At 37.6% G+C, this 23,515-nt stretch overlaps 3 protein-coding genes across 4 annotated transcripts in view; 2 read left to right on the top strand and 1 right to left on the bottom strand.

Annotated features, from left to right (window-relative positions):
- LOC125646897 (glucoside xylosyltransferase 2-like) overlaps positions 1-21,781 on the bottom strand; it is a 31,004-nt gene extending 9,223 nt beyond the window's left edge. Inside the window, exons 1-3 of one of the 2 annotated variants that reach the window (XM_048873498.2) lie at positions 21,724-21,781; positions 2,906-3,130; positions 2,078-2,243 (exon numbers count right to left, since the gene is read on the bottom strand). In XM_048873498.2, the coding sequence (XP_048729455.2) occupies positions 2,078-2,243; positions 2,906-3,105 (366 nt within the window). In that variant the 5' untranslated portion in view covers positions 3,106-3,130; positions 21,724-21,781. Of the gene's footprint in view, positions 1-2,077; positions 2,244-2,905; positions 3,131-8,862; positions 9,043-21,723 lie in introns of those variants that run through there. The other variant, XM_048873497.2, reaches the window with a different exon arrangement.
- LOC125651811 (uncharacterized) lies at positions 6,304-8,076 on the top strand. The gene is made up of 5 exons (XM_048880590.2): positions 6,304-6,559; positions 6,794-6,928; positions 7,077-7,152; positions 7,326-7,390; positions 7,487-8,076. The coding sequence occupies exons 1-5, from the start codon at positions 6,344-6,346 to the stop codon at positions 7,661-7,663; spliced, it is 669 nt and encodes a 222-aa protein (XP_048736547.2). The 5' UTR covers positions 6,304-6,343; the 3' UTR covers positions 7,664-8,076.
- Positions 9,268-10,619, top strand: LOC130047194 (uncharacterized). The gene is made up of 2 exons (XM_056141794.1): positions 9,268-9,699; positions 10,269-10,619. Exons 1-2 carry the CDS (start codon positions 9,268-9,270, stop codon positions 10,617-10,619), a joined length of 783 nt encoding a protein of 260 aa, XP_055997769.1.
- Positions 21,782-23,515: the final 1,734 nt, after the last annotated feature.

The raw sequence follows: 23,515 nt of genomic DNA, 5'->3' as shown, positions 1-23,515 counted from the left end.
GTTACTGATTACTGACACTGTGACACTCTGTTACTGATGACTGACATTGTGATGGTCTGTTACTGATGACTGACACTGTGATGGTCTGTTACTGATGACTGACATTGTGATGGTCTGTTACTGATGACTGACACTGTGACAGTCTGTTACTGATGACTGACACTTTGATGGTCTGTTACTGATGACTGACATTGTGATGGTCTGTTACTGATTACTGACACTGTGACAGTCTGTTACTGATGACTGACACTGTGATGGTCTGTTACTGATGACTGACACTGTGACAGTCTGTTACTGATGACTGATACTGTGATGGTCTGTTACTGATGACTGACACTGTGACAGTCTGTTACTGATGACTGACACTGTGACAGTCTGTTACTGTTACTGACACTGTGACAGTCTGTTAGTAATTACTGACACTGTGACAGTCTATTACTGATGACTGACACTGTGATGGTCTGTTACTGATGACTGACACTGTGACAGTCTGTTACTAATGACTGACACTGTGACACTCTGTTACTGATGACTGACACTGTGACAGTCTGTTAGTAATTACTGACACTGTGACAGTCTGTTACTGATTACTGACACTGTGACACTCTGTTACTGTTACTGACACTGTGACAGTCTGTTACTGTTACTGACACTGTGATGGTCTATTACTGATGACTGACACTGTGACACTCTGTTACTGATGACTGACACTGTGACAGTCTGTTACTGTTACTGACACTGTGACAGTCTGTTACTGTTACTGACACTGTGACAGTCTGTTACTGATGACTGACACTGTGACAGTCTGTTATTGGTTACTGACATTAATTTGCCTGCGATAGCTTTTGAATGATTAATGAAAATGGGACCCATCATAACATGAATATTTAAGCTGGAATTCTTTTCAACATAATCTTGCTATGATTGCTCATATGTGAGGTGTTGGTGTAGAATAATGAGACTTTAATATTGCTGGATAACAAACTAAATAATGATAATAATCCCACAGCCCTGTCAAATTACAACGATGTCATTAGATGCTTGTGTAGTGAAATACAAATACAGGCAACTCTCGATAACTCAAAGTTTGAGGGACCTTGATAAAACTTAGAGAAATCTAGAGTTCGAAATTCGGAAATTGAAGGTCCAACCATATGGTTCAGATTTTACAGTAACTGGAAATCTTTATCAACAAGATCATATCGTTTTGACATGTTTTCCTTCATATTTGTCAGGTACTTTGATATCAAAATAAAAAACCTTATTTTGCATTAATAAAAACATTTCAAAGTTTATGTATTTATTTGTTCTTTAATCATGCTAAGACAGGCATACAAAAGTTCCCATGAAGCTTTACTATCACTAACTAAACAGAGCACAATGTTATGTTGCTTTACACAAAACAAAAATTCTAACGAATGAGTAAAATTATGTTTTAGAGTAACTTTACACAAAGAACAAACTCAAGAAATTTAACAGTTTGTAGATTTCTAAATTAAAGTCTAAAACTTACTCTCTTGTTGTCAAGTCAAAAGAAATTATAGATTTTATTCATAGTGGGATTATATAAAAAAACATTTCTTTTATTATAGTTGGATTATATAAATTTTAATCATCACAAGATCCCTGTGTAAGGTGTAAACTGACCAATTAGCCAATTATATACTCAAGTGTGTCACCTCCACAAAGAAGCACAGGTGAAGTTTCACCTAATATGTAAACACCTAATTACCACAGCCACACTATCCTCCAGCATTCAACAAAATCCAGGTAAGGTCCAAGCAGAAATTATTACATGCTTGGGTAATGGTGGGTATATGCTACCCCACTTCTCGAGATCTAGAATGAAATGTGTTTTACGGGACCCAACTTCACCCTCAGAGATCAAGATTTTTGAGAAATCAATAGTTCGAGAGATCGATAGTAAATTTGCTTTGTTATATAGAGATAAAAATAAAGACCATGATTTCACTTCGAGAGATTGAAATATGAGCCATCGAGAATCACCTGTACATAGTTTAATAGGTCCCATTTTCTAATTTTATGTAATTTGAGTAACTAATTTAAAAACCATCACCTGTTGTTGAAGCGAGGAATGCAACTCCTGCTCAGAAAAGATGTGGATGATGATGAAAGATTTGGTGAAGAGGATGGCAGACTTGATAAGGATGATGGACTCGTTGCCACGGTCACCACATACAACAACAGCAAGATGGATACTCTCTCTCCATCTTCTCTCTTTCCTTCAATAAAGTTAGCTTCACTGTTATCTCACGTGAACACCATAAAGTAGTGTGAACATTTATACATTTAGCTTCACTATCATCTCACGAGAACATCATAAAGTAGTGTGAACATTTATACATTTAGCTTCACTATCATCTCACGTGAACATCATAAAGTAGTGTGAACATTTATACATTTAGCTTCACTATCATCTCACGTGAACATCATAAAGTAGTGTGAACATTTATACATTTAGCTTCACTATCATCTCACGTGAACATCATAAAGTAGTGTGAACATTTATACATTTAGCTTCACTATCATCTCACGTGAACATCATGAACAAGTAAAGTGAACAGTTATTCAATCTTTTTTTGAAGATACTGTGCTTCTGAATTTTGAACTGTATAGACTGAAAAGATCATACATTTCAGTGAGAGAGGTGTTTCTTTTAAGCAATACAACCTGAAGATACTGTAAAAACATGTATATGTAATAGAGATTAATAATATGTGCATTGTTTTCAAACTGGCAAACAAATATATACTAAATATTTTTGTTTTACATTACTGTTTCTTTCTCTGCAACTGAATTTTTGAAAAAAGAAAAGTTGACAAATTTTTTTTTAAAAAGATTGACATTCCATCACAATATAGACATTTTTGAAATAATAAGGTACTTTTCTAGTTCAGCGCGACGCAGCTTTTCCTCTGCACTAATCTCTTGGATTTCTTCTGACTGGTTTCCGACACTTGTGTCATCTTCTGAGGGCGGCTCGTGTACTGAATCATCAGACTGGTGGTGGATCAGGTAGAACATGCACACAGAGACCAGGACAATGACTGTCAAGCCAAACTTAAAGATCATACTCCACCTCATCCAGCATTTCTTGATTGGACCTCAACTGTCAAAAGTGAAACCCTGTTATCTCGAACTTGTACATATATGTACTTATGTTTCCAAGAAAAAACTTGTAAAATCTGAAAAATGGCCATTTTATGTCAAAATACCAATTTATAATGGTGGTAAAATGTCCTATTTCTGATGTAATAATTAGAAACGATTCAGTACCTTCTCAATTCAGGGTTGGCAAAAAAGTGGTCAATATGAGTATTGACCAGGCTGGTGGTCAATACTGGTTAAAACCGGTCAATACTGGTTAATACTGGTCAATTGAAAATTATTTGGTCAATATAGTCTGTGTTATTTATTTTAAATGTTTAAGTGACCACTTTGGTAAATACTGTAATTCATAACATTGCACGTCTATCAGTTTATAATATACTTATAAGTCATAATATTAAATAAATAATGTGCAAATGACTGTTGAATTGGGGAAGATGTAAAAGTTTCTGTTCAAATTCCTTAGTTTAACAAGAACTACCTATAAGTATTGTTTCATCAATCTTCATTTTAACTGTTGAATAAACATTTGAGAGGGTGGGTTGGTGATGTTTTCATAACAATAACAGGCACATTGGTCATCTCTGGTCCCAGCCTATGCTTCTTAACACCTGTCAACTCTGCTTCCTGTGCTCAGGTAATGTCCAGCTACCTTTTATTCTTAATCTGTCCAGGTACATGTATTAAGAGGTATGTCTCTAATCCTCAAGCTATGCTATAGAACTGTGACCCTCTGGTAGGTACCGAAGATACTTCGGTCAGTTTCAGCAAACCAAATATATTAAACTTATGAAATTACATTTGATTATCTAATGAAAAATATTAATCAACAATTGATCCCTATAATGAAAAGACCTAATTTATCTTTGCAAGAAATGTACAAAAGTAGGAAAATGGACAATTTAAATAACAACTGACCAGTATTGACCACTTGGGGAGTATTTAACCGCCCAACCCTGTCTCAATTTGATTGGATTTTCGATACTTTAATCTCGATTCGATGATTTTCCATTCGATACAATAGCATGTACCAAATTCTTCATAATGCTAAGATTTTTTATGTTTCATTGTATTTATTGCTCTCTGCAAATAAATTCTACATAATGTAAAAACGTTTAACATAAAGCAACACTCTTATCACTTGTCCTAAAGCCAAAATGTTGCCATACCCAGGATTTATACATTGGGGTGCATCTTTCAACTCGACTGCTTCCATTTTGATACAGCAAAGTTTACTCATATGTTGATTGGGCAATTTTCAATTCCATTGGCTAATCAGAAACTGGGTTATCAAAAGCAATGTGTGCTATGATTTTAGAACATGTTCGATGGATCTCAGACAAAACAGTTGCACTGGTCAGAAATCTATAGGTCACAAAGATGTTTTGTTTAAGAAGAACGCGAGCCATCATTGTCATTCAATGCTAAATGACATCTTTTTGTCTACGGCTGGTAATGTCCTATATAATTGTGAACAATTCTCGTATTTCACAGAAAAAATCCTCAAATACATCGGTACAGGGCATATGTGTTGCCAACAAACCGGAATAAACAAATCTGTGCAAATAACTTACATAAAATGGGGTGCGTTGAGTTTTGAAAAAAAAAAAAAACCCTGACAGGCTGTTATGGCGGCAACAGGTGATATCAACAAGAAATGCTAAATACATTGATTGAAATGACTCAACATTACTTTTGTGACACTTATATTGTGACAACTAATGCATTGGTTGAAATAAAGATGAGATGAAAACATCTGTAATTATTGTATTGTTCTATACAATGTGGCAGGGTTCTTCATAAGCGTTTTTACTGTGTGACACAGTAAAATTTTTGCCCAACACGGTACCAATGTGTGTGGAACAGTACATAACACAGTTAAAAAAAAACAACCAACACAACCTGTCCCTGGTTTAAATCACAACTCCGATTACATCAGCCAATTAACTGGTCCCCTATTGTGACATCGCTTCTCGCAAGACCAGTTAACGTATACCTGGGAAAGGGGACATGTTGAAAATTGATTAAAAGCAAGTAAACATTGATTTCCTTGTGACAGTTTTGTGCATTACTGTTAAATGTTTGAAAGTCTTGTGCATTACTGTTAAATGTTTAAAAACAACTTGTCTATTGTGTAAATCCAGGCACATCTGAGTCGAAAGGTCGGTCAAAGCATAAACCATCATGGACTCTGGCATTTACACATTTTCCAGAATCAAAACAGGAATGCTTGCAAAGCAGGCAATGAAATTAAGGGGAAATACTCGCTAAATGCGAGTTAAAAATTGAAATTGCGAGTAAAAAATCACAAGTGATCGCAACTTTTTGTGAGTGAGAAAAACCCGATCTTTTCCCCAGATTTCCTTGGTTTATTGGCTGTACTTAGAAGTTTACTATAATTTTGTCTTGTGCCGAGAAACACTTTACAGAATGAATTTTCAAGTATTGAAAAAGTAAACTTGGATCGAATAAATAACTAAGACCAAGGTCATCTCAGTCAGTGATGTTGAAGATGGCTTACTTCAAGCACACTTCGGGCATCTCAGTGACATCTGATTTAGATAGCAAGCATGTTGATTTCGTCCGTGTCTACATGAAACAACAAATGACAGTGTTAGTGTCACCGTTTCACGCGGTGTCCTTCTGTACTCTATAGTCAAATACTTCGAGTTCGCGGGGTTTTCTTTTCAACCATCTTCGCTAGCCAAGGGTTTTTGGTCCACTCCGCTCCCAGAGCGGAGTGGACCGAAAACCCTTGGCTAGCGAAGATGCTTTTCAACTAGAATTTTTTAGATGAAATTTCCAAAAGTTTAGAAAATACAGTTTGAATTGGCGCAAACGGTCTTCAAGATTTCAATCTACATGATGTTGTAAATTGGTGGTAGATCTCTGTACAGCGAGTACGCCACACAAGTGTACCCTCACCATGCACCATGTATGTTGTCTGATAATTCATTAAAGGGAACGTATGGTCAAAAATTTAATTTTGATATGTGAAAACTGGTACCTTTTAGACAACAAAACCTAGCATAGAAAAAATAATTGCTGCTGATAACAAGATATAATCTGTCATTTACACTGAAAATTCAGCTGTATGGGAGAATCTCTTATCATGGCGGCTGATGACGTACATGCGGCAATTCATTACCGTTGCTGTGCCTATAGGGATAGCATTAATGGTTGCAGAGTAACACACTTTCCAATATCTATAATAATGCCTGAGTGTCAAGCGAAATTTTGCACTGTGGTTAGAGGAAAAGGAATATCTACCTTTAGCATCCCCAATCCCCCAAAAAATTATGAACTTTGTGCAAGATGGATCCATAACCTAGGAAATGCAAAATTAAATCCAAAAACATTTGTTTTTTCAAGAGATAAAATTGTATGTGAACGGCATTTTGAGAAAGATTGTTTTAAAGAGGATATAAGGGTAAGTACCAAATATATTTTGCTTTTTTTCTCAGTAAATATTAATGATTCTAAATGTATAAATAATCAGTGTTTATTTACAACCTTAAAAACTTTAACTTATGATCATTTTCTAATTTGATTTAATTCAATTCATTTTGATATCCTTATCCAGTGAACATTTTTGTACTGGCTAGAGATGAAGGATAAACACTGTATTCTACTTATTCTTTAAGTTAAATTGATTTTTATTTAGGCTAAAATAATGGGATACACACCAAAGAGAAAACTATTAAAAGAAGATGCACTGCCTACAATATTTGATGACAGCAAGCCCAAGAAAATAAGGGAAAGTAGTTCAAAAAGATATGAGAAAAAGGAAAAGCAGGAGGTAATACTTTCATAAATCATTTACAGCACTTCACTTTCACAATTTGTATTAAACCATTTCTTTAATGGCAATGTACAAGTAAAGATATGAAGTACAATACATGTATATATAATTAAAGGTCATTTAAAGTATTTTTCATTTTTTTAAGCTAATCAATCGTCTTCTGGAAAACACATGTACAGAACCTTGTGACCAACCTGGACCATCAACATCTAAGGAAACGGGTAATTTGATGCATTGCTCTATTAACTGATTAACAGAGTTTTACAACCAGGGTCATTTCAATTCCCCTTGTGCCGTTAATCTTTCAAGTCTTGACATTTACGCGGCAATTAATGCAGAGGGGTAGTGATAATCAACTGATTTGTTCTGTATACAATCCTTCTTTTGTAAACAGATGTACCAATAAATCAAAGAAAGAGAAAACTACCAGGAAAAATAAAATCCTCCAAAAAAATAAAGGTAAAAATTGTTGTGTGAAATACATGTACCTTTAATAATGAAAATTCATTTCTTTAATTTATGAAGTAATTTTGATGTTATCATATATATTTTCAGCTCAATGAAGACATGGATATCCCAGTTTTTATCCATACTGAAGATAAATCAACTTCCTGCAACATAGAGATCGAATTGCCCAATCATTGTTCAGCATGTGTGCTAAGGATTGATCCAACGATCTCATGTCAGATCATGCTTATTTCAAAACTCCAACTCTCACATCTACACCTATGAAAAAGCCTGTCACAGATTCCTTACAACATGTACATTCTCTGCGACTTGAAAGAATGTCACAATGTCCACAAGAGCACCAATTTTTATCATTTCTTCTGTCATTTTCATCAATCCATTCCAAATCACTAGTGTTTTCATTTGAAGCTGCCAATAATTCCTCTTCATTAAACTCGGGCTCATATTGATATCCTTTGCAGTCAGACATGACCAGCTGCTTTCACTCGGAGGCAATTGCCCGGTATACGTCATAAGCAGATGGGATTGTGGGAAATATCTTAAAGAGCGATAACTTTATCTTGCAAAATGGCAGCCTCCAGCAGCTGATGTTTAGCTCTATTTATGAGCTGATTTCTACACAACTGATTACAATCAGATAAAAATAACCAGTGGGATTAATTACCAACTATAAAGTATTTAAGATGTAAAATTTTTTTTTTATACCATACGTTCCCTTTAAATTTTAAATGAAAGAATTCGCAATCTTATTTTTATTATTACATTTTAAAGGAGATTTTAAAAGATTTTCCCTCTATTTTGATAAAGAGACATGCTTGTTTTCTTAAATTCAAGTAAAACAGCAATCGATTGAAAAATGCTACTAAAAGCTCAATTTTGCTAGTTGGAAAATAGTCCACTAGCTAAAATTTGCTAGTAGTGAAAAAAGTTAATTTTGATCCCTGCAAAGAGAAGTCGATGAAGGCGCTACGCCTCTCGACTTCTCTAAACTAAAGAGAATAAGTTGAGAGCAACATTGAATTGAGCTTGCAGATCTTGATCTTGATAGGTTACGGTGATATCTCTCTCGACGTTGTTACACCGCGCGAGCGTCAAGTAGCCAAAAAAAAAAAAAGAAAAAAAAAAAAAAGAATTTACATGGAGCCACTCTTCACTATGTCAGCGAAAGTGACTACTGGTTCTTTGGAGGCTTAATAAATAATAGGCTTGCAGATAAATTTGCAAATCCGAGAAACGTGATGGACAAAATGATGAAATGACGTACATCTGTGAACCGGTGTATCCCCCTTCCCTTCGGAGCAGGCCAAACACTTTCCGATCGCTGGACGCCCGACCGAGAGCGAAAATATTTAAAATGGTTCGCACTAAAGTCTAAACTGGAAGAAGATACTTTTAACCGCTGAGCAGTGTTATAATGCATGATATACAAGCATATGGTGTGGTTTAAATAAAATATCAAATACCTGGAGTTCAATCAATCTTCATCTGAATTAAAAACTGGAATCTAATCAGTAACGTATAACTGCTAGATGCTTCCTTGGTCTAAAATTTATGGCACAAATGGCCCAACTCAAAACTAGAAATGGTCGTTGAAGACTAAAATTAAAATATTTCGATCCGGAGTTCCGGATTATTCTGCGCACCTGTTACAGAGATATGAAGTAAACCCAGGCATATATCTTTGTTTTTCGGCCGGGGGGGGGGGGGGGGGGGGGCAGCAGAAAGCAGAAGAAAAATTTGGAAGTTGAATTCTCAAAAAAATCTGGACAAGATCTTTTTTCCTACCAAACATTGTGGGGTTGGGTGGGTTAGGATGGTAAAGTCTTCAATGCTCATACTTTGCTAAATACCAAGGTAAAGAAACCATCATGGTCCAGCAAGGAATAGGAGAATGTAACAACAACGGAGAGAGACTATGCACTTTCTGCCAAGAAAACGACCTAGTAATTGGTGGAACTATATTCATGCACAAAGACATCCATAAGACAACATGGAACTCACCAGATGGTCATACAAAGAACCAAATTGACCATATCATCATCAACAAGATATGGAGAAGTAGTCTTCTCGATGTGGTTGCAAAACAAGGGGCTGATGTGGGAAGTGACCACTCTTCAGTACTGGCAAAAATCAAGTTAAAACTGAGGAAATCAAAGAAAAAATATCAAAGACCACCTCCAATCAACATCCAAAAACTCAAAGATACAAAAACCCTGAGATCTTTTCAATTAAAAATCCAGAACAAGTTTTCAACACTTATGGAACATCCTGATGAAATCGATATGGAAACTTTTAATAAAGTAATATGTTTTACGGCGTGACCGTGTTTGAGGGCGAAACAAACAAGTTTTGGTATTAGTATCTATATCCAAAACAGACCAAAAACAACCCGAAGTTAGCAGGATTTGATCCGCCTATATATTGAACGCGGGAAATATAACGCAACTGATTTAAACAGTACATTGTGACGTCATATTCAGCATCGTATTTTAGCAAATTTACAAACTTAGCGTCTGAACCACAACAAACATGGCGTTAATGGTGGAGTGATTATATATGATAAAGAAAATAAGATTTACATGCTTTTAGGAATTTTTGTAACATCTCAGAACGACGTGAACTAGGGTAGACGAGATTCAAAATGGAGAAATACATGTCCACGCGATAGTATTCGAATCGACGCCATTAGTACCAAAATTTTCAAGTTCCATAGGTATGGTTTAATTTTTCATTGTTTTCCTATATTTTCCTTTTAAACATCTACATGTATATACGTGTTACCTATAGGGAGAGCTCCGCTCTCACGGCCCTTCGGGCCGTGAGAGGGCTTCGCCCTCTATTAATAGAAAATAGTCAATAAATACCAAAGAGAAAGAAAAAAGAAGAATGGATTTCAGATAAAACATGGAAACTAGTAGAAGAACGAAAAGAGAAGAAAAGTAAAATCTTGTCCACAAAATCCAAGAGGCAAAAGGACCAACTCCAGGCAGACTATCGGGCTATTGACAGGGAAGTAAAGAGGAATGCAAGAGCTGACAGAAAGGCATACACTGAAAAGCTAGCTTATGAGGCAGAACAAGCAGCTTCTAAACAAGACATGCAGACCCTCTATCGAATTACAAAAACATTAGCAGGCAAATTTCAGTCATCAGAGCTACCAATTAAAGACAAACAGGGAAATGTACTATCAAAAGAAGAAGACATACTGAAACGCTGGTAGGAACATTTTGAAGAAGTGTTTAATATGAAAGACCCAGAGAACGAGGCAATAATAATACCATTAGATATTGGTACTGATCCACCAAGTATAGAAGAGGTAAAAAAGGCAATCGCTGAACTTAAAAATGGAAAAGCTGCAGGCATTGATCAGATACATGCAGAGCTTCTCAAGGCCGAAGAATTCTGGACACCTACAATTTTGACAAATATTTTACAGAAGATCTGGGAATCAGAAGAAACACCATTCTTCTGGAAAACCGGCCTTATAGTTAAATTACCAAAGAAAGGAGACCTCTCAAACTGTAACAACTATAGACGAATAATGTTGCTTTCCGTTACCATGAAGGTTCTAAGCAGAGTGATGCTGGACAGAATTGCAGAAGTAACAGATCCCTTACTGCGTCAAGAGCAAACAGGCTTTAGGAAAGGGAAGTCGTGCGCTGATCAGATATTCGCTCTCAGACAAATTCTAGAACAAAGCAATGAATGGAACTCCCCATTATATATCAATTTCATCGACTTCACCAAAGCTTTTGATAGTGTTAATCGCCTAGCCCTAGAAAGAATCCTTCGTCATTATGGAATCCCAGATAAAATCATCTCCATCATCAAGATGCAATACACTGAACTTAATGCCAGAGTTATCTGTGAATCTACCCTATCAGAGGAGTTTAAATTGACGACAGGAGTGAAACAGGGATGTCTGCTCTCTCTTACTCTTTACCTTCTGCATCGACTGGATTATGCGAAAAACAACTTGAAGCAAACGAACAGGAATTACTTGGGGTATGACAGAAATACTTGAAGACTTGATTTTGCGGACGATATTGCACTGTTATCTCACCGTTCATCGAGACATGCAAGAAAAAAACCACCCAGCTCGCAAAAACAGCTGAAACAATTGGCCTTCATATAAACACCTCCAAAACTAAGATCATGAAGGTCAATACCATATCAGAGGAACCTATCTCCTTAAATGGCACAAACATAGAAGATGTCACCAACTTCCCATACCTAGGAAGTAAGATCACCACTGATGGGGATTCAGAGGCAGATGTACAAGCTCGCATTTCTAAAGCCACAGGAGTGTGTGCTGCTCTGCGGAACATTTGGAGGTCAACAAAGTTTAGAACCAACACCAAAATTAAGATCTTCAAGAGCAACGTGCTTGGGGTCCTACTATATGGTGCTGAATCTTGGAAAGTAACCAAGTCTATTTCCAACAAACTGGATGTATTTCAGACCCGATGTCTCCGCAGAATATTGCGCATCTTCTGGCCTAACACCATCTCAAATGACGAACTGTACAAAAGGACAAACACCACTCCTCTATCCCAGACGATCAGAAAGAGAAAATGGCTGTGGATAGGACATGTATGCAGAATGTACCCAAATTCCATCCCAAGGGTTGCTTTGAAATGGTCACCAACTGGGAAGACCAAGAGAGACCTGGAGAAGATCGGTGGGGAAAGAAATGAAAGATAACAACTGGAGTTGGGGACAGGTCCAGAAATGGGCAAAAGACAGACCAACATGGAAGTCTCTGGTGACGGCCTTATGTGCTGACCAGCACGAAGAGGACTAAGTAAGTAAGTTTGCTAAATACATGTAGTTTCTATTTACGAGTTTCAAATTCGCATTCTTCTCATTCACAACGAATGTTACTTTAGATGGTTTAGGGGGTAGGACCCCCACCCCCGCCCCGGCTTTTTTTTTTTTAGTGATAACTATGCATCAAAGCAGGAAGGAACCAGAATTTCAGTCTGAAATGCATCAAAATGAATTATTTTGAATCAATAAATCAAGTTTATTCTTTTTGTTTAAATTCTACAAAGGATGTGGTGACTGTAAATGAAAGGAAGAAGGAACAAGAATTTCAGTCGAAAATGCATTAATATGCACCATTCTGAATCAATCTTTTTGAAATTTTCCCGGGGGAGGACACCCGGAACACCCCCTCCCATGCTCCCCCCCTTCGGACCCCCCCCCCCCCCCCCGCAGTAAGATCTAGATCCGCCACTGTAGTGGGAAGGGGCAGTGTCACCGAATATCTTTTTATTTAAAGCTGTATGACCCGATGTTCATGTATTATTTTTGTACATAATTACTTTAAAGCAGATTCATTACTTTATAAAGTTATTAACTTTCCCTTAATTACATGCTTGAAAACATCTGCATGTAAAAGAAAACAGTGCGAATATTATTTAGAAAGTAAATATGGTGGCTACATATATAAAACATCCCAGAATAGACGTCTATAAATAGACCCACGCGCGTCAGGGGAATCCCAACATGATGTATTAACTCATACGCAACTGTCTAGTTTAAAGGCTGAAAGAGCTTAAAACAACGAATTACTAAGAGGTATTTGATATTTTTATTTCTATTAAACTTATGGTACGGTACTGTTATAACAAAATACACAGCTTTACACAGAAAAGACCACCGATGATCTGAAAGTTTGAACTGGTCACGTGACTGTCACTTGAAATGGCAGAGTGACGCGGTTATTTGTAAACATCGATTTAAAATCAAATTATTTGGGTTAAAACAGGTGAAATAATTTATGATAGGTCGTACAGTCTCATAACTACATACGTGCGATGATTTAATAGCGTTTTTACGAGATGGAAAAAAATATTGTAATTCGGACCATACAGCTTTAAAGTATAAAATAACAAATACCAGAGTCATTGTTAAAAAAATCTTTGTTATATAAACAAGGCTTGTAGTTTCGTTTAAAGCGATTTTAAAGTTAATTATTATGGAGCGCCAAATTAACATAAACTCAAATAATTGAAGATGTCTTAAATTATTTCAAGATATCATCAATTCATTTGATGCGCGCGACAATTTAATTAAAGATCTCTTCAAATAATTAATGATATCTTCAATTCTGAATTATTGCTCGCATTAATTGAATTGATGATATCATTAATTCTTCAGCTGAATTGATGCGCGCTTTAATTGACTTAATGATTTCTTCAAATGAATTAATGATATCAGGGGATGCTTACTCCTCCTAGGCACCTGATCCCACCTCTGGTGTGTCCTGGGGTCCGTGTTTGTCTAACTATCTATTTTGTATTGCTTATAGGAGTTATGAGATTGATCACTGTTCGTTATCTTCACCTTGCATCAACAATTGAATTGATGCGCGTTACAATTCAATTGAAGAGAGCAATAATTGAATTGATGCGTGCATTAATTCATTTGATGAGAGCAACAATTGATTTAATTCGCGCATTATTTCAATAGAACAGAACGATAACACGTATTGGCAGTCTTTGTCATGGCTTTACTTAATAAAAACGTATTTTCAATTCAACGACAATGTTCATATTAATACAAAACATCAGTATGTATAAATCCATGATCTACAACGACTTTTGGATAGTTATGTTGTAGCATCAATAGTCCATCCATGTTTCGGTCAATCAATCAATAATTCACTCAATATTTTCAATCAATCAATATTTCAATCCACCAATGTGTCAATCAATCAATCAATATTTCAATTCACCAATGTGTCAATCAATCAATATTTTCAATCAATCAATCAATATTTCATTCCACCAATGTGTCAATCAATCAATATATCAATCAATCATTTCAATCAATCAATCATTTCAATTTGTCAATCAATCAATATCAATCATGCAATGTCAATAAGCCTAATTATTAGCCACGGACCTGGAATGAAACAAAATCTGTGGCAGGCTTAGCAAAATTCGGCCAAATGTCTTCATGTATGTATGAGAAATATTTACGTACATGAAGACATCCGCCACGAGCGGGCAAAATTTTGCTCGAGCCATGACAGGGAGACTGCTTATCAAATAGCCGTGTGGTTAAGGAAATATTCGAGCGTTTCTTTGGATGATGCTAAGCAATCCATCCCGGATGGTGTTTAAAAACGTAACCTGAGCAATATCCGACAAATGCGTACCGTCTCTATAAAACGTGGAAGAACATTGTTGAAGTCCTGGGTATTTTATGTATGCGCCATTGCGTGCTATTACAAATGGCGCTAAAGATTTGTTGATACGCTTACGTGCTTTATCGGCTGCAATATTTGAGAACATATGTCTATAGTAACGCCTGGGGAGAATTTGGGACCATATGAATCGAGTTTGTGGAAGAAAAGTTTGTAAATTTGCAAAAGTTAATTTCATGAACTTTTGCAATCTAGCCAAGGGCATTGTACCAATACTGTTACCCCCGCCATGAATTAATATAACGTCAGGTTTGCCCCTTTTTTGAACAATACTTTTAACTATTGGCTCCACCTCCTCCCACACCATACCGCTCTTACCGGACCAAAAAATTGAGATATTGTGCTGTAGTAGATCCATATGCTGGTTTCCGAAATGCTTTTCTGCGTGGCGGGCAGCATGATTAATAATGGAAGAGCCAATGATCCAGACAGTAGTACGGGAACCTACAAACTTGGGTATTCAATTAGAACACGAAATGTTGCAGGTATACTAAAAAATTTAAACTTTAGGCTCTGATATAGGAATTAAATGCGTCAGATTTCCATCTGCCTCTAGCCTTAATTTCATCTTCGGGGATTCCTTGTAAAAACAAATGGGTAGTTCCACCTATTCTGAATGAATGAGACTTAAAAATAGAGGTATCTAAACCGATAAATTCAATAGACCTGTGCAATAATGATGTAAATTGATATCTAGTGAGCGGTTTGGCGTTAAGGTGGCAGAAAAATGGGCCACGTGATTGGGGTCTAATGGACAAAAAGTTGTGCAAGTGCTTGAACAATGAATCTGTTTGGGAGTTCAGTGGAATGTGCAAAGTAGAACCCTTATTGTATTGATCCGTTTTTGAACCAGTTATAAACAACGAAATATGTTCATCGCCTATTGATACGTCATTGTACAACAGTGTAGGAGTGGCATGACTAGTGAAGGTAATTTCGCCAACCCGCAACAATGCAAAAAATGCCAACTGAAAAGCGGTGGAAAACATAGTGGCTTCGTATGAGCTTGAACAAACTACAGGCAGGATAGGTATTAACTGGTTCAGTATAGGAAGAGTGATAGGGGAACGGGTATCCTTTGCTGGGTTCAGCCTATGGAATCCCTCTAGCATTTTCCTTACTATGAATGCCCTAGTATTGTCAATACCGCCCTCTAACTGAATTTTGTAACTATTGCCACTTAGGTAACACCTAGCGGTTGAAAACGATACTTTGTTGGCACTCAAGAAAGCAATATAGTTAATAAACTGGTCAACTGGTGGGGGCCAACATAACTGCAATTTATATTTGATACGAAAGTTCAGAAAAGAGTTTAGGGCTTTTTGATAAGTTGATGCTGTGTTTTTTGCTATGGCGGCGTCAAGCAAACAATCTACTTGAGGTCTAAAAGAGTCAATAATGCCGGAGGTATGAGGGCTGGATTCTTGTCTGCATGTGGAGCGAGGGTCCTGAATTTTTCCCACTGAAATCGAGAAATAGAGTCTGCAATGGAATTTTTATAGCCCGATATATGAGTGGATTTAATCTGGATGTTGTACTTCAGGCATAACAATATTAGTGGCCTTAAGAGAGACATGACGCGCTGAGACTTACTAGACTGAGAATTTAGTATGTGTACCAAAGCTATGTTGTCGGTGTTTATAAGCAATTTCTTTGCTTTAAAATGATCAGCCCAGACCCAAATAGCTAATAAGATGGGAACTAGCTCTAAAAAAGTAATATCCCGTCGTACCTCGTTACCCCATGAAGATGGCCAGGAAATTACTGCCCAATGATTCTGAAAAATTGCACCTCCGCCGTAGGATCCGCAACTATCGGTAAAGAGGTTAAGGGCCTGGTTAGTAGACCAATGTAATTCTGGAAAGGGGGAATACCCATTGTAATGCTCGAGAAAATTGAGCCAAACATTTGCGTCGTCTCTGATTGCTTGTGTAACTTTGATTAGAAAGTAAAGTTTCCGTATGCCAATGGTGGAGTTATAGAATCTGCGGTTAAATGCCCTGCTGCCTGGAATGGCTTTAGCAAAGAAATTGAGGGAGCCGCATAATGATTGCATTTCTTTAAGGGTAACCTTTTTTAAAGCGACTAACGCATGAAGTTTGGACTGAAGTTCTTTAATCTTATTGTGTGGTATAAAAATGGTCTGTGCTACCGTATCGATTCCCAGACCTAAAAAACACAATCGTGTGGTCGGGCCTTGTGTTTTTTATGGTTTATTGGAACGCCTAATTCCTCACAAGTTGCCTGAAAATTATTGGCAATATCTAAACATTGTGAAGTATTTTGTTTACCAACGAACAAGAAATCGTCAAGGTAATGGGTGAGATTTTGATTGAGTGCCTTTCGGCCTACTAGCCAATGGAGGAATGATGAAAATTTTTCGAATGTTGAACAAGCGATGGCACACCCAAACGGCATACACATATCAAAGTAATATTGGTCTCGAATACACATGCCTAATAAAGCAAAATCTGATGGATGAATTGGCAAAAGTCTGAATGCACTAGACAAGTCCATCTTGCAAAGTAACGCCCCTTTACCCGAGGTTTGTATTAAGGAAATTGCCTGGTCGAATGAAGCATAGTGAACTGAACACAAAATGGGGTCAATATGCTCATTAACGCTAATACCTACAGGTGCCGATAGATTTGAAATTAACCTCCAACCCCCGTCTTTCTTAGGCAAAACGCCTATAGCGTTACAACGGAAATTGGGGAAAGGGGGGTTGGAAAAAGGTCCAGCTATACGTCCTAATGCGATTTCTTTTTCAATAATAGTCAATAACTGATTTGCATGCTCGCTTGCTGATTTGATGTTTTTCGGATGTAGGTAAACTCTAGGACCCGAGTAGTTCAAATAAAATCCGAAAGAGAAACCGTTAAGCAAAAATTGGGCATCTTCGGTATTTGGATATAGTGCTAAATATTTCGCAAGTACTGGGCGCTTAATTGGAGTTGAACCTAGGTTGATTAAATCTCGTCCGCTGTGGTTGAAAAGAATGTTTTGGTTTGTAATTTCGAAAATCGTTACTTTGTGGGGGATAGTTTTGAGCCGTGTTTGGACGAGGGGGAGTTGGGGTAGTAGACTTGGATTGAGGAGAGTTGAATGACCAACAGTGTATGCGGGGATGAGACTTGTTGCAGTGCATACAAACATGTTGGAATGTGCAGTGTGGTTTAAGGCATGAACCTTTAAAATTATAATCGAAACACTTGAATGCAGTTTTTGAGTGATTTGATGAGTAGGAGACCTGTGATTGCATATACATGAGCCATAACTCAGCATCAATGGAACCAAAGGAGATAGTGGGATTTTTTGAGATTTTTAGCCTGAACTGCCTATCGTACTCGAGCCAGTTACAATTTGTTTGGCGGCCATGTGCCATGCGAATGGTATGGATATATTTCAAGATGGCCTGGATGTCGGAAGGGTGCCTAGCGAGATATATACTTGCGAATATTAAAAACGCATCGATCCAGTTATCGATCGTGGCAATTTTAATATGTTTGACCTTGGGTTCTGCAACTAATTGACCCTCTATGATTGAAAATTTGTGCGCATCATGGCCGTTTTCTGATTCTGAATCGAGAAGTTTTGACAAATCAACATATTGTTTTGCCCAAATTTTATCTTTGATGGCTTGAGGGACGTGAACCCCAAGCTCATCAGTGATGCTTATAAGAGGATTTTCACCTGTTATGTAGGGTGTCTCAGGTGCTGCTGGTGGCTGTGTGGATACAGTTGCTTCCGTGATGAGGCTGGGAGGCTGCCTTAGTGGTTGAGCGAGAGGCGTGTCCTCTATCTGGTTCTCCACTTGGGGTTGGGTTGTCGAACGGGGTTGAGTCTGGGCAATAATTGCAGGGGTCGAAGTCCGTGTGGGCAATGAACGAAGTGCAGGGTGTTGTGCCGGTCTGGCATAAGGTGATTTGGAAGGGCGTTTCGTACGTCGCAACATTTTCGCAAATTATATATTCAATTATTGCTCTCTTCAATTGAATTAATGATATCTTTAATTCATTTGAAGAGAGCAACTATATAATTAAAGATATCTTCAATTCAACATATCCACAATTGAATTAATGATCTCTTTAATTGAATTGTTGCTCTCTTTAAAAGAATTGATGCGCGCATTAATTCCTTATACAAAAGCATTGTAAATAATTAAAGATATCTTCAACTGAATTAAAGAGATCATCAAATCATTTATACCGAGCTCGAAATTAATTAGTGCGAGCAATATTTCTACGAAATTAATACTCTCATCAATTGAATTGAAGAGAGCAATAATTGAATTAATTCAAATCTATTTTTGCTCTCATTAATTCAATACGTCGGTTTCGAGATACGTCCGAGTTATTTCCCTTTGGAGAACTCTCGTACATAGTAAGGCGCGAAAGAATTTGTTTACACGCGGGGGTGGGACAGATATTCATCACAGCGTAAGTGAATGTACTCAGTAAGTTTTTCACACGCTGTTTGATAACCCGAATTCGATTGATACACAAACAAAGTAAGTGATAAGTATTTAGGGAATAATTAAATACATAGAATTCTTATCCTATCACGTTATTTCGCTGGTAATAAGTACCATATCCAAGATATTTCTTGCAAATATGACATTGTTTGTATGTTTCCACTTCGGTAAAACATTTCTTTCGATAGTATTTAGTATTTCCCACATTTATATATTTAAAGAGAAGCCGCTTTTAATACATTTCATCGTCTTCCTCGTTGGCTGTATATCCACTCTGTCCCACTTAGGCATTAAAAGTTCCACTAAATGCACCTCCTATACAGAAGAGTTCGTATCTCGAAACTGACGTATTGATGCACGCATTAATTCAATTGATGAGAGCAATAATTGAATTGAAGCGCGCATTAATTCATTTGATGAGAGCAATAATTGATTTAATGCGCGCATTAATTCAATTAAAGAGAGCAATAATTGAATTGATGATATCTTCAAATAATTGAAGATATCTTCAATTATTTGAGTTTATGTTAATTTGGCGCTCCATAAATTCTGGACACAAACAGTTTCTAGTGTTTGTCATATAACAAAGAATTGCGAGTCAGTACTGTTTCTCCCTTGTAACTCAACAACTGACATTCAATTTTTTGCTGACGATTAGAAATACTTTATATGGTTAAGAATTGTAAACATTAAATATAGGAAAATAAAATAAATTTTCATCTCAAATCGTGTTCAAGCCCCTTTAAGGCAACTAGAGAAAGTTCCATTTCCGTTACCTCGATTTAATTGCCATTAATCAATAGATACAAAATTAGAGTCGAGCTGATTCTTCACAAAATAAGGCAGACATTTTCAGGTGTCACATGATACACGCAAATCTAGAGGGTGACTGGAAAGTGGGCTAGAATACAAAGGAGAAATCGACATGGATCAAGGCCAAACCTCCACGGGATGACGTAGATGGAGTACAACACCCTGGTGGTTGCCAGTAAACAAAAATATACGAACGGAAAAAAGAAATGCAAGTTTGTTTTCGATGATTTTTTATGATTCATTGATGATTAGTTCATTACTTGGATTTCTCGATTATTTCATCATCAATGAATACATTTTGAAGATTTTGTTGTCCTATTCACAGACGGCGTTTGTGTGGATGGCGTTAAAACAAGGGTACCCTACGCCGCTCCCGATCCCAATCAGTAGCGTGTGTGTCTACTCCTGGCGTCAGTCGCTGCTCTTACTCTCCCTAACATTGACCCCGGCTTAATGCGTTTATTGGCCTTTAAGTGATATTATTCCACTCCTGAATATAAGGGCCTGTGTGAGTTGAGCGACGTTGTATGGGACGTCGACGCTCTTCCTACTTCGATCCCCTGTCCAGCTCGTCCCAATGCTCGCTTTGGGACAAATCTTAACCTGGACTGTATGGTGTCCAATCAAGAACTGGTGCGTTGTTTTGAGCCAGAGAACCACGACAAACCCTAGCAACATGGGGCCTTCCGTTATCTGCTGCAACGCAAGGTTACGCTGATGGATAATATGAAGGACGTGTAGTCTCAAGACCTGATCCTGATATGTTACTGCTGTAAGACTGTCATGGATAACCACGGGAGGTGTTTTCATGCCTTGAGATATCCCTGCCCAAACCATAACAGACCCTCCCCCCGAACCTGTCGCTTTCCGTCACGCAAGCGTCAGAATATCGCTCACCACGGCGTCGATAGACGCGTTGTCGTCCGTCTGACCTGTAAAACGTGAAGCGAGACTCGCCAGTCAACAACACGAGTCTCCAATGGGGCATACGAAACCAATTAGATGCATGTGCAAGCAGCCACTGCTTTCGACATTAGCATCGCCTCTGTGTAAGTGACGGATCAACAGAAGGACGTCCCGACCTTAAATGAAACTCCCGCAATTGATTCCTAACCGTTCTTGGACACACTGGCCGACCATGAGTGCCAACAACTTGGCATGTCGTCTCAGTCGGTAGCAGAGGTGCAGGAGACGTATATGCCTCTATCTTGACGTCGCAACGTAATGCCCTGGGGTCCGCTCAGCTGGAACAGTCATCCAATCTCCCTTAGGTTCTGAGACGCCCAACCAAATGGGATTTTGTTGTCTCATGTACACCATATTGCTGGGCTACAAGACGTTGTGAATTCCTCTGCATTATAAGAGCAATGACCCTGCCCCAATCGACTTTTAAATTCAATCGCGGCATTTGGCTCTACAATCGTTTCGAAAAGAAATGTTGCGTATTATGGTCGATTTGTAATGATTTACCAGCACGTATGGTGCAGGAGTACGTACTGCGTATGCATGCACGCTTTCTTGACAAATCTGCTGAAAGCATCCAGCGTGTAGTGGGTCACGGTCGGCTGACTTTATAACTGAACATTTTTACAGTGCACGGAGGTAGCTCGATCAGTGTCAAATTTAAATTTCGTCCACGTGTCTATAAGTTATTACAAAACCGAACTTGCGTTTCTTTTTTCCGCTGGTGTATTTGTAATCCTGATCTGTCTGGTGTTGTTGGCAGTGAAAGTGCGTGTCCTAATGCATCAGATGGTGCTTAGATAGCCATGAAGCAAGTAATGTTGTAAAACATGTATAGGAAGTTATGATGAAACGTACCTGTAATATTGTAATCCGAGATTCCTCTGACTGTTACCTCCGCTTTTATAGTGCGACATCTGTAGGGCAGACATCGCACATATCACAATATAAAATCGGGGATAAGAGTCAGAGGAATCTCGGCTTTGTCCCCGCAGATGTCACATTAATATAAAAGCGGTGGTAAGAGTCAGAGGAATCTCAGATTAGTTCCCGCAGATGTCACATTAATATAAAAGCGGGGATAAGAGTCAGAGGAATCTCGGATTAGTAATATTGTAGAATATGCACACGGAGTCATGAGGTTGATCGATTGATTGTTTTACGCCTCGTCGAGAATTGTTCACTCATATTGAAACGACACCAGCTGTGCCAGGTATATGCAGTACCACAAAATTAATTTAGACCTATGCACAAGGTCATAGCAGCGAGGGTCCTATAAATAACGTGTCAACGCCTACCACGACACATGACCTCCGTTTTTCACATCTAAATGCTGAGCATTTGGCGAAGGATTAATTAAGTACCACCTATGTTAATAACGTCTTAGGTTTGACGCGGCCATGGCACGAGCGGGGTTTGAACTCACGACCGCTCGGTTACGAAGCGAACACTCTTCCACTGAGCTATCGCGACCGGTTTATTGAGGTTGATGATGTTGTAGAACAGTAAGTAATGAGTAATACTATGACTGATTTTATTTTCTCATATATAAGACAATCGCCCGAGAATAGAGTTTGACAGTCGTATGAATTAACTACTTCAGGCAGTGAGTAAAGTTTGACAGTCGTATGAATTAACTACTTCAGACAGTGAGTAAAGTTTGACAGTCGTATGAATTAACTACTTCAGACAGTGAGTAAAGTTTGACAGTCGAATGAATTAACTACTTCAGGCAGTGAGTAAAGTTTGACAGTCGAATGAATTAACTACTTCAGACAATGAATAAAGTTTGACAGTCAAATGAATTAACTACTTCAGACAGTGAATAAAGTTTGACAGTCGAATGAATTAACTACTTCAGACAGTGAATAAAGTTTGACAGTCGAATGAATTAACTACTTCAGACAGTGAATAAAGTTTGACAGTCGAATGAATTAACTACTTCAGACAGTGAATAAAGTTTGACAGTCGTATGAATTAACTACTTCAGACAGTGAATAAAGTTTGACAGTCGAATGAATTAACTACTTCAGACAGTGAATAAAGTTTGACAGTCGAATGAATTAACTACTTCAGACAGTGAGTAAAGTTTGACAGTCGAATGAATTAACTACTTCAGACAGTGAATAAAGTTTGACAGTCGAATGAATTAACTACTTCAGACAGTGAGTAAAGTTTGACAGTCGAATGAATTAACTACTTCAGACAGTGAATAAAGTTTGACAGTCGAATGAATTAACTACTTCAGGCAGTGAGTAAAGTTTGACAGTCGAATGAATTAACTACTTCAGACAGTGAATAAAGTTTGACAGTCGTATGAATTAACTACTTCAGACAGTGAATAAAGTTTGACAGTCGAATGAATTAACTACTTCAGGCAGTGAGTAAAGTTTGACAGTCGAATGAATTAACTACTTCAGGCAGTGAGTAAAGTTTGACAGTCGAATGAATTAACTACTTCAGACAGTGAATAAAGTTTGACAGTCGAATGAATTAACTACTTCAGGCAGTGAGTAAAGTTTGACAGTCGAATGAATTAACTACTTCAGGCAGTGAGTAAAGTTTGACAGTCGAATGAATTAACTACTTCAGACAGTGAATAAAGTTTGACAGTCGTATGAATTAACTACTTCAGACAGTGAATAAAGTT

The sequence above is a fragment of the Ostrea edulis genome, chromosome 6, assembly GCF_947568905.1.
Source record: "Ostrea edulis chromosome 6, xbOstEdul1.1, whole genome shotgun sequence".
In the NCBI taxonomy this organism is placed as follows: domain Eukaryota; kingdom Metazoa; phylum Mollusca; class Bivalvia; order Ostreida; family Ostreidae; genus Ostrea; species Ostrea edulis.
Note: the sequence above shows the minus strand (reverse complement) of the source record. Positions and strands in the feature narration are given on the sequence as shown.